Source organism: Diceros bicornis, chromosome 19 (assembly GCF_020826845.1).
Source record: "Diceros bicornis minor isolate mBicDic1 chromosome 19, mDicBic1.mat.cur, whole genome shotgun sequence".
Classification (NCBI taxonomy): Eukaryota; Metazoa; Chordata; class Mammalia; order Perissodactyla; family Rhinocerotidae; genus Diceros; species Diceros bicornis.
The window spans coordinates 17,087,766-17,105,030 of NC_080758.1; the positions used below are offsets into that span (position 1 = coordinate 17,087,766).

General features: G+C 50.9%; 1 protein-coding gene across 1 annotated transcript in view; it reads right to left on the reverse strand.

Annotated features, from left to right (window-relative positions):
* TOX2 (TOX high mobility group box family member 2) overlaps positions 1-16,435 on the reverse strand; it is a 140,194-nt gene extending 123,759 nt beyond the window's left edge. Inside the window, exon 1 of the mRNA XM_058562664.1 lies at positions 16,337-16,435. Coding sequence (XP_058418647.1) covers positions 16,337-16,435 — 99 coding nt within the window. The remainder of the gene's footprint in view (positions 1-16,336) is intronic.
* Positions 16,436-17,265: the final 830 nt, after the last annotated feature.

Sequence of the window (17,265 nt, forward strand, 5' to 3'; positions counted from 1 at the left end):
CCCTAATTCATTTTTTATTACTAACTTTCCTCTTTTCTATTTGCCGTCTGATTGAAGATATTACCAAAGGCATTTAAACAGCATCAGACAGTACCACAATGGCAAACATAACTCTTTTTATTGAAATCTGCATTAATATACATGTAATTCCCTGATCACAAAGACCTCATGGTCCACATGTTGACCCTAAGTGAAGGCAGATTTGGCAAGAGGTATATATACAATTGAAAGTTTTTCAAAAGATAATAAGCCGTGCCAGGAGGGTGCAATAAAATGGGTGCTTTCTCATGCTGTTGATGAACATGGATGACCCTTTGGAAAACGGCATGACAACCTGAATCAACAGCCATAAACACGCTCTCTCCTTTTGACCCAGGAGTCATCTCTCTATCACATCCCACATCCAACCCATCCCCAAATCTCATCATTCTACCTGTTAATATCTGCCACACTCTCCACTTCTCTCCACTCCCACCCGACCACTGCAGTCCAAGCCGGAGTGGTCAAACAGAACTTTCTGCAATGATGGGAACGTTCTATATCTGCACTGCCCAACAGGGGCTACCCTAGTGGCTATAGTGCACTTGAAACATGGCTAATGTGACTGAGGAACTAAATTTGACTTGATTTGATTTTAAATTTAAATAGCCACGTGTGGCTAGTGGCTACCATACTGGATAGTACAGCCCCAAGCCATCATCAGTTCTCTCCTAAACCATAGTAATCACCTCCCAACTGTCCCCTTGCACCCACTCTTGCCCAGTCCAATGCTTTCCCCGTAAGACAAAGATTCTTCTAAAATGCAACACACCTCAACTCTCACCGCCCTTGAGACAACGTCCAAGCTCCTGGACACGGCCTTCGAGGCCCCGTCTCCTGGGGACAGAGAGCACCCCAGCTCTCAGGGAGCCCATGGTGTTCCAGGAGCTGGAGGGGCAAGGACGGCAGCTCAGAGGACAGCAGTGATGGCCTCCAGGAGGGGGTGGAACTTGAGCAGAAACTTATGTATGCAGGAGTTTGCCAAGGAGGTGGGGCATGCCAAAACCAGAGGCACAGCAGTTAGAGGTGCTCTGATGGATACATCTATGAGCCAAAAGTAGAGAGCCCCGCTCTTGTGAAGCCGACAGTCTAGTGGTGGGGGTGGGACATAAACTATAAACATAATGAATAGGTAAATTATACATTGTGAAAAGGGAAAAGAGAAAGATGGGTAAGGGATTTCTCAGGGCCCAGGCTGGGGTGGAGCAGTTTGCAGGACTGAATATTAAGAAAGGAAAGTGTCCAAATAAACACTGTTCTCTAGTCTGCATGGGGAGCTAGTAGCTGGCGATTTCCCCCCATTTCCTAAACTTTTTGGCAGGTAACGTGGTCTTCATAAATTACAGTTTAACAAAAAGAAAGGGTGATAACATTAGGAGAGAAGTCACCAAGAAGTCCTGCTCACTCAGCAGAAGTATTTCCATGGGCTGGAGAGAGATTTCGTTATCTCCGAAGGCCAGGCCGTCTGTGCCCCAGATACCCCAACCCAAGCAACTGGGAGTCACGCCTCCCTTCTGAAAATGGCAAGGTCACCATCCACAGGGAGGCGGGAAGTGGACAAAACAGGGGGCTAAGGTCTGCCAGCCCTCGCCCCAGAGAGTCAAGCACTGATTAAAAACCATAAGGATTTCAAACATCAACCCTCTTGACTCCCATTTCAACTTTCTTCCTCGGCTCGGCTGGAGGTGAGGCTGGCATGTTGCTACAATGGGAATTCACATTTATTAACACTTGCTGGCCCCAGACACTGTGTCTGTCTCCTTTATGTGTTTAATCCTCCCAGCAACAATGTACGAATTAGACAAGTGAGGCTCAGAGAGGGTGAGTGAATTATTCTTGGAAGCACAGTCTGGGATATGTTATGGTGGCCATCTCTGGAAAATATAACCGCCACACTGATTCATTCATTCTTTCAACAACGTTTTATTGAGCACCTACTACACAGCAGACACCGTGCTGAGGTGCTGGGGACTCAGTGGTGAAGAAAACACACATGACCCCAGGGGTTTGAAAGCTCACTGTCCTCAAGGTAGAAGAGACACTCAAGCAAGCTCCCAGATATACCACGCAATGGAGAAAGACATACGCTAGAGGCTGTGATAGAGAGTAACAGGGTAACTGCACAGATTAGGGGGTCAGAGTCTTTGAGAAGGAGAGGATAAAGCCGAGACCTCAAGGGTGAGCAGGAGCCAGCCACATGAAGAATGAAAGCAAGAACATTCCAGGCATGTGCAAAGCCCTCAAGCAAAAAAAGCATTGGGGCGGGGGCCGGGAGAGTGTCTGGGAAACAGCAGGAAGGCCAGGGTGGCTAGAATGGAGTCAACATCGGGGAGGCTGGCTTTGCTCACCTCCGTGTCCCCAGCACGAAGCCTGGTGCCTGAGACAGAGCAGCCAGGAGGGGAGTGAGGCTGGAAAAGCAGGCAGGGGCTACGTTACACCAGGATTTATGGGCCAAAAAGGGCATTTGATGCTAACTACACATCAGGGGAAGCCACTGGAAGGTTTTAAGCAGAGGTGTGACAGGTTGGTAAGAGTTCACCAAGCCACCGCAGAGAGCCATTGAGCAGTTTTGCACAGAGAAATGACAGGATCCGATTTATGCATCAGAAAGATCTTGATCATGGCCAGGATGGCTCCTCGGCTCATCCTGATGTGTGGCTTGTGCTCAGTGGATAGTAAACGTCCCCAAGAGCTAAGCATCCCCAGCTGGTATGTGGGAGGTGGCCACTTTCCAGAAAAGGAAGACAATGCAGCAATTGACAAGACGTGTTGACAAGGCATCAGACAGACGCATGGCTGTCAGCAGATGGAAAACTGTCCCAGAGAACGCCTCCACGGGGTCATGGCTTATTGTTAACATCGAGCCATTAGGAAGAAACAATTATGTGCTTCACCGATACTGTAAGACAATCTATGACAGCGTGCAAACATTCAGTGCTCCGTCCACAGGACAGGTGAGACGACTAACAGAAGCGCAGCTGGAGGAAATGCTGCCGCTGTACAGGTGGGTGGCCAGCCCCTTCAGTATTTTTTTTTTCCTCCTGTCTCATTTAAAATCAAAGCCTGGCTCTTAGGCATTCACAGACAGATTTGGAAAGGGAATTAAAATGAACTATTCCAGGTGCTTAAACATGTGTTATTAGCTCATTTAATTTCATAAACAGGTAAGCACTGTTAATCCCATTTCGTAGATGAGGAAACTGAGGCCCAGAGATATTAGGTAGCTTTCCCACTCCAGCCTCATCTCTTGATACTCTCATCCCCTCCTATGCCTTTGCACATGCTGTTCCTTCTACCTTGGAATGCTTTTCTCTATCTTCTTCACTTGGCCAATTCACCTTCAAGCACAGGCCAGGTGTCCCCTCCTCTGAGAAGCCTTCCCAGTCTACTCCCAGCCTGGCCTGGTGGCCCCACACCCCTTTGGAATTGTGTATTTTTGCTTTCTCTCTAATAAGACTATGGCTCCTCAAGGGGAAAACCAGGTCCTAATCACCTGTTCATGCCTGGCACCTACCACAAAGCCCTGCATACAGCAGGCAGTGAATGTTCTTTGCATGGCTGAACAAATGAATGAATAAATGAATTAACTCTTAGTAAGTTACAAAGCAAGAATTTGATCCCAGGCTGATATGACTCCAAAGCATATCTCTTGACCAGAGTTTGTGAGTGTCTTATACAGATCAATCAAAAAAATGTACACAGCATGAAATACATTACAAAACATACTGAAGGCTTCATTCATCCCTCCCAAAGAAATGCCAAAAAGCACTACCCCTTAGGGGAACATAGGATGATGAATGTGAGTAAAGGGTTAACCAAACCCTTTTCTCTTTTGCAAAAGAATTTCACCTTTGTTAATTGTCTAGCATAGCTCCCCTGGAAACCAGATGAAGGTAGGATGTTAACTATGTTACCAGGCAACTCTGCTTATGGTCAAAATCACCTCTGATTGGAAAGTTGCATCTGGACTGGAGGGACTATAAATTATAAATATCTGATAAAGAAGCCATACTTTGGGTTTTCCTGAATGCAGTGACTCTCATAATGGACACGACCCTTGAAGTGAAGACTAGGGAACTGTTACAAAAATATGGGTCCTTTGGGGAATAAGTCTTCCAAGCCTGGGTGGCTTCCAAACCCACCCATTGTAGGTCTCATTCTCTTGCACCTGAACTAAAATTGGGGGGTGGGGGGCTGGCAAAGAGAAGAGCTCCTGGCCACCTCCGTGGACAAGTGCAGACACTGCCGCAAGAAGTGCCCCTGTGGAAGAGGAGCAGATCACGTGCCCCCCTGGCAGGCGGTGGTTCCTGTCCCAACTCCTTCGAGGAGACAGGTACCAAGTATCGCCTGTGTGAGTCTTGTGAGTCTGCATGTTTAATTGAACCTTAAAGAGTCCCTGTGGGAGCTGCAATGAGAAAGAGGGAACTGATACAGGAGAGAAAGGAGATGGTTCCAACCAGGACCATCACTACACTGTTCTGAACTGGAAAGCTCCCTAGACTCTATCATTTATAAAATACATAATAGCTGGGATGAGCCTATGCTCACGGTCCTACAGAGGGCCAAGATGACCCGCACAGCACCTGGCAGCAGGGATGAGGGAGATGACTGACTTGATCTCCCAGAGGCCTCACCACAAACCTGAGTTGCAAGTGTGGTTATGTAAGGAAACTGAGGCTCAGAGAGGCTAAGTGGCAGGTCCAAAGTCACACAGCTTGTAAGTGCCAGGATATGAACCCAGGCACTTCCATCAAACTCAAAGTCATATTTGAATCCACTATTTGGTTTTGCATAAAAATTAACTTACAGCTCAAGTGGACGCATAGAACAGAGAAAGCATGAGGGGTGGGGTGGAGGGGCCCCTTTAAATAATATAGATAGCACCCAATAGGCACTCAGTAAATATTTGCAGAATAAACGAGCACGAAAAGGCCCAGGGTCCATCTTCCACATTATCAAGTTCAGTTCAAGTTAAAACAGGGCACAATGGAACAATAAAATTTATGCATGAAATTGACCCTAGGTTATACTACTGAGTTGGATTCGTTTCCAACAAGTTTCTAAATCATTCCTGCAAATTAGGCCAAACTTGGAGATAAGCACGTTTTAATTAGCTGTAATGTGAAGGCATTCTATTAGCAAATGATGTTTGAAGTTGAAAACCGAGGCAGGAGGCCCAGCTGGGAAATCCCTGGCCCCCCAGAAGAGCCAATGCATCGACAGTAAAAACAAGGGGCCAGCTGATCCACTCTTCCATCCCTGTAGAGGCCGGGAGCTCCAGCTGGCACAGTGCAGGCTGCAAGACAGGAGCAAGGAGAGCACAGGTGAACCCCTGCTCTGCCAACCAATGCCTCTGCCGCCTTTGGAAACTTACCTATTCAAGACCTCAGTTTTCTCACCTACAAAATGGGGACACATGTGCCTAGCATAGTTCTTATGGAGACTTAATGAGGGGATATGAGTGAATGAACCTGAGATGTGGTAAGTGTCCAGGGAATAATCTGTGCTTATTTCTACTGCACTTTTCTCCAAAACATAGCACAAAATTTCAAAATAAAAATCAGTGAGAGGGGACTTTTTGTTCAAGATGGCAGGGAGAGTACACACTTTTTACCTCTCCTCTCTTCTAAACCCCACTAGAATGACAAAATAAAGAGGAGATATACACACATACATATACCTACATTCATAATTCATATACACATGTATATACTCATAATTCAGATGGATAGATAGATGACAATGGAATAACTCCATGAGAGCCCACAAAAAAACAAGAAAGAGCTGGGAATCAGACACACTGAGAGAGTGCTGGAAAGTAAGAAGTCAAAGAGACAGACTGGCAATGAAACCGATCAGCTCTAAGGAACCAGCACACCAACACAAGACCTCTGGAGAAGCTGTTTTCCTAACTGAACCCCAGAACATCCCAAGAGAGAGGCAGCAGGAAGCCCTGGGCAGGGGAGGTGACTGGACCTCTGGGATGCCCCCCTCAATGGGCACAGAGCAGGAAAACCAAAGTATACCAGTGCCCCGGGGTAACTACTGACCTCCATGAACAACAGATGCCCGCAACCTCAAATGAGCTTGTCCCACGCTCTAACAGAAGTACCCGGCTTCGAGTGTCCACCTACATGTCACACCCAGGGCACTTAAAATTAACATTCGCATTGCCTACCCACACAATCGTGGCTTTCACAGGCGTTGAGGAAACTCACAACTACAGAACACATCAATCTGGACCCTGTTTACAAATAAATGTCAACCAAGAATCACCAGGCATTTGTAGAAAATACCAGCATAAAAGAGAGACCTCAAAGTGAACAGAAGAACCAACCACCAAGAAAACTGAGTTTTCAGGAAATAGAAGATAATTTTTTTTAAATTGAATTATCATCTTCAAAAAGATTCAAGATATTCACATATCCATAAAAAATACAGGCTACTGTGATATAAGATCAATCAAGAAACAAGACAGAATTCTGGGAAATGAAAAAGCGATTACAGAAATAGAAAAAATAAACTTATTAGAAGTGTTAAACTGAAGAATGGTTATGACTGGAAGTACACCCACCAAACCCCCCTCAGGGGTTAGCCCCAGGGAGAAGGGCTGAGAGGGCAGTGGGGGAAGGGAAAGAGAATGAGAAGGGACTTCACTTTTTTCCTTTATATTCTAATATATTTGTGTGTATTTTACAAAGAACAAAAACAATTTTTTAAAAAAGAATAGCGAGACTCAAGATAAAGGGGGAAAATGATAGGAAAGTGAAATGAAATCAGGAGTGAGTTAATGAGAAAAGACATGCCATGTTATCCTATGTTATGGCTACAAGTGACCCATTCACTTCTCTGAGCCTCCTGGCAGCTCAGAGAAGGTGAAAAGAACAGTGAAGAAAGGGCCACGGACACACCCACATGGAGGCGGGGGCAGGGCAAGAGGTTCTTGTTGAAGAACATGACAAGACTCCAGCTCAAGACTTCATGAAAGCCATGGTCCCCCGCCCAGACGTGACTCCGTTAGGCGTGGCCCAGAAGCTCCTCAGAAATCAATCTGGAGTCTTACCCACTACACAGCAAACTGTGTGACATCTCAGCGCAAGAACTCGAGAATCCTACCCTGGAATGTGTAAGAGAATCTCCTGGGGCCCCAGAAAATTCCATTAATTATAATTTTTTCCCACTCCATTGGACCTAAGAAGCAGCTATCCTGTAGCTCTCACTCACGTCATGAGATAAAGAAGAATCTTCAGCAATTGACTGAAAGTTGCTAAAAATCATCAACATGCTGGCCCTTGATTTCCTGGGAACCAAGAGAAAGGTGAGTTTTCTCCTCAAGATGCATCTCCCTGAAATGGACACTGTGTTGCTCCCCTTTGTATGCATTCATCCCCCAACTGCTGGGAATATCAGTTTCTGGGCTCTCAGCTGTATCCCCCACTGGGAACTGCTCTCTGCCACAGGGAACTACTCACCCAGGGGGACTGCCTATAGCCAATGACTGGATGAAGCAAGAATCAAAGGCATGGGCAGCCACCCAGCCTCCATTTAGAACAACTCTGAAGAGCCAGCCCAGCTCCAGAGCTCCCTATGGGATGGCTTTCATCAGTAACCATGTTCCAGGCCAACTTCTCCCTCTACCCAACCATGCTTCCCTCACCTCCTTACAGGTGAACCTCCTGAGAACTTCCCCCCAAAAAATCTTTCACAAGCAACTCTCCATCTCAGAGTCTGTTTTCAGGGAACCCAATGTAAGACATTCTCCAAGGTGAAGGAGACTCTCCACGTGACCTACAGGGGGCAGAAGAAGGCAGGAGACTCTGGGACACCTGATCGTGTCCAAGCCAAGGCTACATGCCCCAAGCCAGCAATACATCCCTGTTGTCCTAGGCCGGGCAGAAAAATCCTCCCACATTCTAGTCTAGAGCCTTTCTCAAGGTGTGCTTCCCAGACCAGCATCATCAGCATCATCAACTTGTCAGCAGTGCACATTGTCAGCCCCTCCCCAGACCTACTGAATCCGAACTTCTGGGAGTGGCGCCCAGCAATCTGTGTTTTAAGTGCTATCCAGGTGATTCTGCTGCACTCAAGTTTGAGAAGCAGAGCATCCCTGGCTACTGGGAGGAATCAAACACAAGTCATTGAACTTTCCCACCAGCAGAAGACCAAGAGACCACTGACAATGGTCTGATCCAGCAACATTAAATGTTCCATACTCTGCCCCACACCTCTGGCTCCAAGGCACTCCTCTGCTCAAAACCCAACCAGCTAGGATGAGACACTCTTCATGACGACCTCTGCTGGTGTCCCAGCTCCCCTGCAGGCGGGCCTCCCTGCCTTAGCTGACAGTGTCCTCAAACCACCCTCCAAGCCACCCTGCCATGGCTGCTCCCTCTGCCTAGAACACCCTCCCACCACGCTACACACAGCATAGCCTACCTGGTGTTGCCTATAAGACTCTGTGTGTGAAACCTTCCCACACTCCTGGCTCTGTCACTTCCTCAGACAATGCTATATGTAATCATGACTCCACATTTTAAGCCAATATATTACAGATCCACACAGTCTTTTATCTAGTCAAGAAAAGTTTCTCGCTGAGTCTTCAGGACTGAAGACTGAATCCCCTAGCACACAGTAGGCACTCAATAGAAACCTGCTGGACCTCTGAGAAACCCAGCAGTAAACAGGTAATTACATGTTGAAAAACCATAGTCTTGTTGCTCATTCTAGTAAGCAACTGTACTACTGTACAAGTTTAAGCATCAGGATAATTGATCAAAATTTATTAGCCCATGTTATACAACATTTTTTCACTAAGATATAAAATTACAATTTACCACAACTCATTAAGTTAATAATCATTTACCATATGTTTTTACTGCTGTTCCCAAACCACACTGAAAAATCACTACGTAGGTTTTTGGTCCATGTAAATAACACAACTGTCAACCATGTGGATATGGGATTTACTGACAGGGAGACACAGGACTAAAATACTGGACAGAAAGCACGAGCCCTAAAGCGCTGCCACTCTCATCACCATTATCTTCTAGTTTACTGGCACTGCACTTTCGAGATCAGTGGTTCTCAAACAAGGGCGATTTTGTACCCCAGGGGACACCTGGCACAGTCTGGAGACATTTTTGGTTGTCATGACTAGGGAAGGGGTGCTACTGGCATCCAGCTGGTAGAGGCCAGGGATGCTACAACACGCCCTACAATGCAGGAGACAACTCCAACAACGAGGAATTATCAGGTCCAAAATGTCTATATTGCCAAGTTTGGGAAACACGGTTCTAGATTAAAGAGAACTTCCATATCTGTTACTTTAATCTCAGCTTCATAGCAATAATATGAGGAAGGCATTACTGTCCCCTTGTACAGATGAGAAAACTGAGACCTGGTGCAGTTAAATGATGTGCACAAGGTCACCAGGCCCTGCCCGTGAATGGTGCGGCTGCAATCTGAACCAGTCCCCTCTGCCTCCTAAACCCACCTTCCCTCCCACACAGATTCGAGAAGGAAACAGAAAGACACGGAGGAAACGAGCAGCTCCCTGTCAATTCATAATTCTGAACATTCCAACAAGAGATCTCTTCAAACGGAGGCCCCAGAAAATCAGATCCAGAGACCACAGCCTGGAAATGTCCTATGTTACGAAGACCCCTCCCCTTAAGCTGCCGGATGGCCAGTCCTCAAGCAGCGCCTGCTGAAACCAAGTTCCTCTCCCATTTTAACTTTCGATTGTGCTGCTCTGTGTGAAGAGAAATGAAAGCATTTCCTGCTGGGGCCAAGTGCTGTCTATGCAGATCTCCAACCCCCCTGGCAGGCCACCCCACGGGGGAGGTGTCCATATGCCCATTTTGCTGATGAAGAGACTGAAGCCCAGGGAGGTTAAACAACTTGCCTGCGCTGACGATGGTGAAGGCAGCATTCAAACCCAGGTCTGCCGGGTGCCAGAATCTACGCTGCCTTCGTATCCTGAGACCAGCTCTAGTGTATCAGAGAAACAAAACAGATGGCCCTATGGAATCACCTGGGGCTGGCTGCCACACTACAGGGGGATCCTTTGGACAAGGGGTAAGGCGTGGGGCCTTGTCCTGCGTGCAGAGACTCAGAGCTGCTCTTCAGCTCATTGGCTGCTCTCCGTGCTGGGCTCTGTCCTCTGGGCCCACTTAGGGAAGGCCCTCTGGGAATGTCAAGTCAGCCAAAAGACTCTGGACCCCTGCCCTGCCCTGGACTCGAAGTGCTCACCACAAAAATCTTCAAATTATATGAGCCAAACAGATGCTGAGTTACTCAAGCCACAGGAGACCACAGGCCAGCCTTGAATTCATTCACTCATTCATCCATTCATTCAGCAGATATTGGCTGAGCATCCATGTGTCAGGCAAGCTCTGGGAATACAAAGGAAAGGTAGATACAGTGGTTTCTGCCCTCTGAAGCACAGGAGGGCGCATCTCCTCAAAAATCATCCTCCTCATCCTTCCCAGGTGCACCACACTCTACAGCTATGAAGGACATTCCCAGCCTTTATTTCACTATATTTCCACACCACAACTCTCATTTCACTAGGCTAATGGTCACTGATTTACTTTCTCTTTGCACAGAGGAGAATAGAGGCCCAGAGAAGATACAGATGTGTGGTCCTAGAGGAGCCTTCAGGACAGGTTGGAGCAGGCACCATAGAGAACACATTTAGATGAAAGTAAAGAAGAGCTTGCTGGGGCCGGCCCCGTGGCTTAGCAGTTAACTGCGCGCGCTCCGCTGCTGGCGGCCCGGGTTCGGATCCCGGGCACGCACCAAAGCACCGCTTCTCCGGCCATGCTGAGGCCGCGTCCCACATACAGCAACTAGAAGGATGTGCAGCTATGACATACAACTATCTACTGGGGCTTTGGGGGGAATAATAAATAAATAAATAAGATTAAAAAAAAAAAAAAAAAAGAAGAGCTTGCTAACAGAGACGCAGGCATCCCACCAGAGTTCCCCAGGACCAGCCATCTCAGCTCAGAGCTCACTCAGCTCAGGGCTCCTTCCACAGGACCCACCCACAGCCACCTGTGTCCCTGCAAAAGAAGCTGTGGGGACCTCACCCACCAGGGATGCTGAGCAGGCCTCATATATCTCAAGTCTGGTGAGGCGGGAACAGCTACTCCCATTTCATGGATTTTTGTCAAAAGGAGACTCCAGTCATTCATTGACCAAGCTTGTCTAGATCCGCATCCAGGTACCATATGCTGTGCCCAGAGCTGTGTGGGCAGAATCATCACCCACCAGCGTGTATTTCCTGAGTAATTATGGGTCAGGCACTGTGCCAGGTGCTGGGCATGCTTCCTGCCTGCTGGAGCCCACAAAAACCTGTATACAAACAACCAAACCACTGCTACACAAAGTGTGGTCGCTGGACCAGGAGCAGCATCACCTGGTAGCTCGTTAGAGATGCAAATTCTCAGGGCCCCAACCCAGACGACTGAGTCAGACTCTCTTGGGATGGAGCCCAGGAATCTGTTTTTAAAATCTTGCCAGGTGATTCTTTTTTTTTTTTTTTTTTGCTGAGGAAGACTGGCTCTGAGCTAACATCTATTGCCAATCATCCTCCTTTTTTTTCCCCCCCAAAGCCCCAGTAGATAGTTGTATGTCATAGTTGCACATCCTTCTAGTTGCTGTATGTGGGACGCGGCCTCAGCATGGCCGGAGAAGCGGTGCGTTGGTGCGCGCCCGGGATCCGAACCCGGGCCGCCAGTAGTAGAGCATGTGCACTTAACCGCTAAGCCACCGGGCCGGCCCGCCAGGTGATTCTTAATGTGTACATCAGTTTGAGAAACATGGTCTAGACCACACGGCCTTTCCCAACCTCCATACTTAAAATTGCAAACCAGCTCCTGGCCTTGGCTCCCACTAACCTTCTCCCTTGCTTCATTTTTCCCCATAGTTGTATTGCCATCAGTCATGATACTATATATTTCAGCCATATATTTATGATTCCCCACGCTGATATATAAGCTCCAGAGGGCAGCAATTTGAGTCACTTTTATTCACTGCTGTAGCGCCAGGTGCCCAGCACAGTGCCTAGCACAAACAGGTGCTCAATAACTGTTTGTTGATTGAATGATGGATGGCAGAACATGCTGCCGCCCATGCCGTACCAGTTCTTGGGGGAGCCTGGAGGGAGAGGGAAGGTTGCTGGCCATAGACCACTGCAAGGGGAAAGTGGTACCCAGGTTGGCCTTGAAGATATTTAGACCAGTGATGAAGGAGGCTTGGAACACAAAGATGCCAAACCTCTTACTGGAATAGGTCCCAGGTGGTTGATACTGTGGTTATCTAATTAGTAGCTGGTATGTGCTAAGAACTGTCCTAGCCTCCCGAACCCCAGAGGGAGGCAGTGTTGTCCTCAAGAGGACGCCAAGGCTCAAAGATATTTGAGCCTTTAAATAATTTGTCTACCCGCAAAACGACTTGTATAAGAATGTTCACAGCAGCTTTATTTGTAATATCCCCAACCTGGAAACAAACCCAAATGTCCATCGGCAGGTGAACAGATAAACCAATTGTGCTATATTCATACAATGTAATATTACTTAGCAACAAAATGGAACAAACTACAGATATATGCAATACGGATGAAATTTAAGGACATGACATTGAGCAAAAGGGAGCCAGACACAAAAATATATATGCTGCATATGAACTTCTAGAACTTAAATATAATTAGTACACTTCAATTGAACTTAAACAAAGCATTGATAATAGAAATCAGCTAAGTAGTTTCTTCTAGGGGCGGGGATGGAGGATGTTGACTGGAAAACAGCATGAGGGAACTTTCTGGGATGATGGAAATGTTCTATATCTGGATTGGGATGGTGGTTACCACCAAAATTCATGGAACTGTACACTTAAAATTTGCATTTTATTGTATGTATATCATATCTCAGTTAAAAAATGAGCTAAAAATCATTTGCCCTAGGTCAAAAAGCCACAGCTGGAGATTTGAAGGCAGGTTTGCCCAGTTCCATGGCCAGTTTACAGTAGTCTGCCATGGTTGAGTGGGGAGCCCCAGGCAAGGCCCCCAGCCTGGTAAAGTGCCTTGCCAAAATCCGAATGAAGGGAAGTCATAGTTACCCTAGGAAGGATGTGACAGCTCCTAACCCCCAAACCACGACAGAGACTTGTGGGGAGGCCAGATCTCTGTCAAGCTAGGAGTCAAGAAACTTGGGTTCAGGCCTCAACTCTGCTCCTTGCTTGCTCTATTACCTGTGAGTACACTACTCCATGACTCAGTTTCTCCTTCTGTGAAGCAAGGAAGAAGGAGGGGATCCATGGTTCCCAGCCTGGGGCCACAAGCCCCTATGCTCATCAGGTACTGTTATTACACGAAATAAGCAATGTGCTTGCCTCATCTCTGGTAAGCTATTTTTCAAACGCAAATATTATGGTGATTAATAAAATACACATCTATTTCAAAGCAAAAACGAAACCACTGCAGCTTTTTGTCATTGTATATTTTCTCAAACAAAAGATACCAAAAGAACAGCCACTGCTCGTGACTTCGGTTTAGAGAGGCTAGAGTCTCTGTGTAGGGCATTGCTAAGGGGACAGTCACTAAGGGAACGGTCGCCAAGGGCCCTTCCAGGTCAACTGCCCCGAGGTTGTCTGGCATCACTTTGGCAAACGCTTGCCCTCGTGTTTCTCAGGCCTGGGTCCCTGTGAAGACAAGCCTCTTGTCTGGACTCCAGGGACCAAGCCCCCAGTGTGGAGGCTGTGTCCTGGTTCTGCAGCCCAGTCTATAGGCCCCAAGTGTGGTCATGGCGGCACCTTGGGCCTCAGTTTCCACTCCAGTCCTGATAGTGACCAGCAGTAAGGATGGAGCCTGGGCATTTCCCTCCCCAATCTCTCACCATCAGCTTCAGGTCACGACATACCCACCCCATAACCACCATCGCTGAAGACAACTGCCCACCTGGAAACTGCTACCAACAGGCCTCCCACCCACCCCTAGCTGAGCCAAGCAACTTCCCCTGCCTCATGCTGCCACAAGCCTGAAGGACTGACCAGCAGGTCTCACATCCAAGTGCAAGGTCAAACCTTTCTTTTACCTACCCTGGTGGCCCATCTGCCACCCTCCTCCACCTGGACACACCCTCGGCTCTAGGGCAGGGGTCTAGACCACAGACAGAAACCAGAATCAACGCTTCTCATTCCCTGCGCGGTTCCGTCCCCGCCCAGGTCTCACACCGGTTCTTAGTGCTGAGTCAGAGCTTTATAGAGCATCAGAATAAAGCAGGGGCCTCCTCTGAGGGCCGCCTCCCAAAGGCCCCACATGGGATGCCCTGTTCTGGCGGGGCTTACAGAAACACCACCTCCAACAGGAAGACTCCGGGCTAAGGGGCACGCACCTACCCAGACTTTGAGGCAGAGATCCCCAATCCCCAACCATGCCCCTAAACCAGAGGCTGGAACCTTGCCAACTTCATATTTTAAAAAACAACAAAGCCAAGGGCAGAAGACAGACCAGCTGCCCCCACACCCAACCTTCTTCTCCTCCCTGAAGCCTCCACTTGCTACTTTTAATCAATTCTCCCTCCATCAGACTGGAAGCAGCCCAAGAACCGGCCTTCTCTTGAGGACACCATCCCCCTCCTCGGCTTCTAACTTTGCCGGTCACTGGACAAAAGATAATCACCCCCACCCTCCGCGAGGCCTCACTTGCCGCCCACCCCGGCCCCCACGCTGCCCCAAGCCCTGGTGGCTCCGGACCCCACTCCCCCGCCCCGGGCGAACTGCGGAGGGCTTTGCCCCCCGACTCCAGAAGCCTCTCCCCAGGGCCTGAGGACGCACTCATCGAGGCCCAGGTTGGGAGGCCCCGCCTTCGCGGGGACGCCCTCTTCTCGCAGCATCCCGGCAGCAAGGGGCTAAGCAAAAAGCCTGCGGGGTGGGGCTGAGACCCTGGGAGGGCCGCCCATCTAACCTCCGACGCGCACTCACCACGCAGCGCCACCGAGCCCGCGCGTCTGCGCCAGGGCCGCGGGAAACCCACGCGCGCCGTTCAATCCGGGCTCCGAGTGACGAAAAGCCGCGCTCGGCTCCCGCCGGCCCTGGACCGACGCACCGACCGTGGACGCACGGACCGTCTGGCTTCCCAACTAAGTTTGAAAGTTCCCTCCCGGGCGAGAAAACAGACGCGGACGGCGCGCTGCACCTAACCGTCCCGGGCTGGGCTCGGCGCGGGGAGCCGGGGCGGACGCCCCCTGTCCGGGTTCCAGGCACTCGCGCTCCCAGCGCGCCCGGCGCGGCGCGGCGGGAACCCGGCTGGCGGTGGGGGCGGCGATCTCGGAAAAAGCGGGGGTGTCCCTCACTGCAGCCCCAGCCTGGAGGGACGCCCGCTCACCGTTCCCGGGAGGAGACAGGCCTCGATTGGCCGTCACCAACTCGGGATCCGAGGCCCCGCCGGGCAGTGACGGCCAATTAGTAAACGTCCCCATTAGTGCGTGGCTGCGCCGAGAAGTTAAAAACCCCGACGCGCGAGTGTGGATGACCGAGGGGGGGAGGGCAGTGCGGAGGCTGCGGCTGCCCCTGGGTGTGACTGTGTGACCGTCAGGGCGATTAGTGCGTCTGAGGTTCACCGTCCATGGGGTGGCTGTGTGCGACACTGTGCGCCTGTGTGAGTCACTGTGAGTGCGAGGCTGTGACTGTCGGAACGACTTCTTTGTGTGACTGTCCCCAGTTGTGACTGGGTTTGATAGCGGATGGGGGCATGTAACGGGGTGTGTGGCATCGTGGTGTGTAAATGGGTGACTTGTATGTGGCGGTGTGACAGTGCGTGGGCGAGTGACTGCATGTCATTGTGCATAAATGACTGTCAGGGTGACTTGTGTGGGACGGTCAGACAGTGCAAGTAGGCGTATGGCTGTCTGTGTGTGACGGTGGGTCACTGTGTGTCAGCTTGTGAATGAATGTGAGGCTCTCAGGGGGACGTGGTGAGTGTGTGTCACTGTGTCATCGGGTGAGTGACTGTCGGAGTGACTTCTGCCTGTGATCCGAACAACTCAGGGCGTGAGCGTCACCGCGAGGGTATCGGTGTTAGTGGCATGTGCCCGTCGGCGGGGCTGATGTGTGCGTGTCCCCGCGCACTGGCACCGCCGGCATCTCGCCCCGCGTGTCCCCGAGAGTGCCCGCGTCCCGAGCCGCCGGGTGACTCCTGCCCCGCGCTCCAGCTCGGGACGCTCGGGCGCCGGCGCGGGGTCCGAAGGCGCGGGCAGGCCCCGCCCGCCTGGGCCCCCACCCGGCCCCCGCCTACCTTGCCGCAGTGGTAATAGTCCAGGTGCGCCAGGCCGGCCGGCTCGGCCCCGGGCCGCGCGCCCACCGCGGGCGCCGAGGGGTACAGGCGGACGTCCATGGCGGGCGCGGCGGCGGCGGCGGCTCCCGCGGGCAGTGCCTGGGCGGGCGGCGGGTGGGAGCCAGTGTGCGAGCGGGTGTGCGAGCGCGGGGGGCGGGCCGGGGGCGGCGCCCGGCGGAGCGCCCCGCCCCCGCCCCCGCCCCGCCCGCGCGCGCTATTGTTCCGGCCTCGGGCGCCGCCGAGGGCCGGGGCCCCGGGCCCAGCGGGGAGGTCCCTCCTTCGGGCCAGGCCGCCGCCGGGTGCCCCGCCTGGCCCCCCGCCCCCGGGGGTCCGGGACTGTTGCACGCCTGTCCAGACGGCCCTTCCGCGTCCCGCCTTTCCCCGCCAAGGGTGAGGGGAGGGAGAAGCCCGTGTGACACCCCTCCCCAGAAGTGGGACACTCCCCACCCCAAATATCTAGAGCATCGCTGAGCCCCACGCGGCGTGTGGGGGCGGGAGAGGAAGGTTGTGACGTGGGCGCTGCCTGACCCGGGCTGCGGCCCAGCGCCTGAGGCTGATCTGAGGATGCCCTCCCTCCTGTCCCACTGGTCTGAGTCACTTCCAGAGGGACCCCGGGGGACTGCGCGCTTAAACCCTCACTTTACATATGAGGAAACTGAGGCAGGGACTTGTGGCGTCAGGAATGGAGCTCCAGGTGAGTGGGCTCCGCTGTCCCCAGAGGATGCAGGACTGAAACCACCGCGAGAAGGCAGAAGGACCCCGCCCCCTTTAATGATAGGGAGAGGGTGGGCCTTAAAAACGGCCTAGAAACTGAGTTGTGAGGAGGAGTCCAGAATCTGCCCCGCCTCACGTTGTCCTGGAGTGAGAGAAGGACTGAAATGGGATGGCTC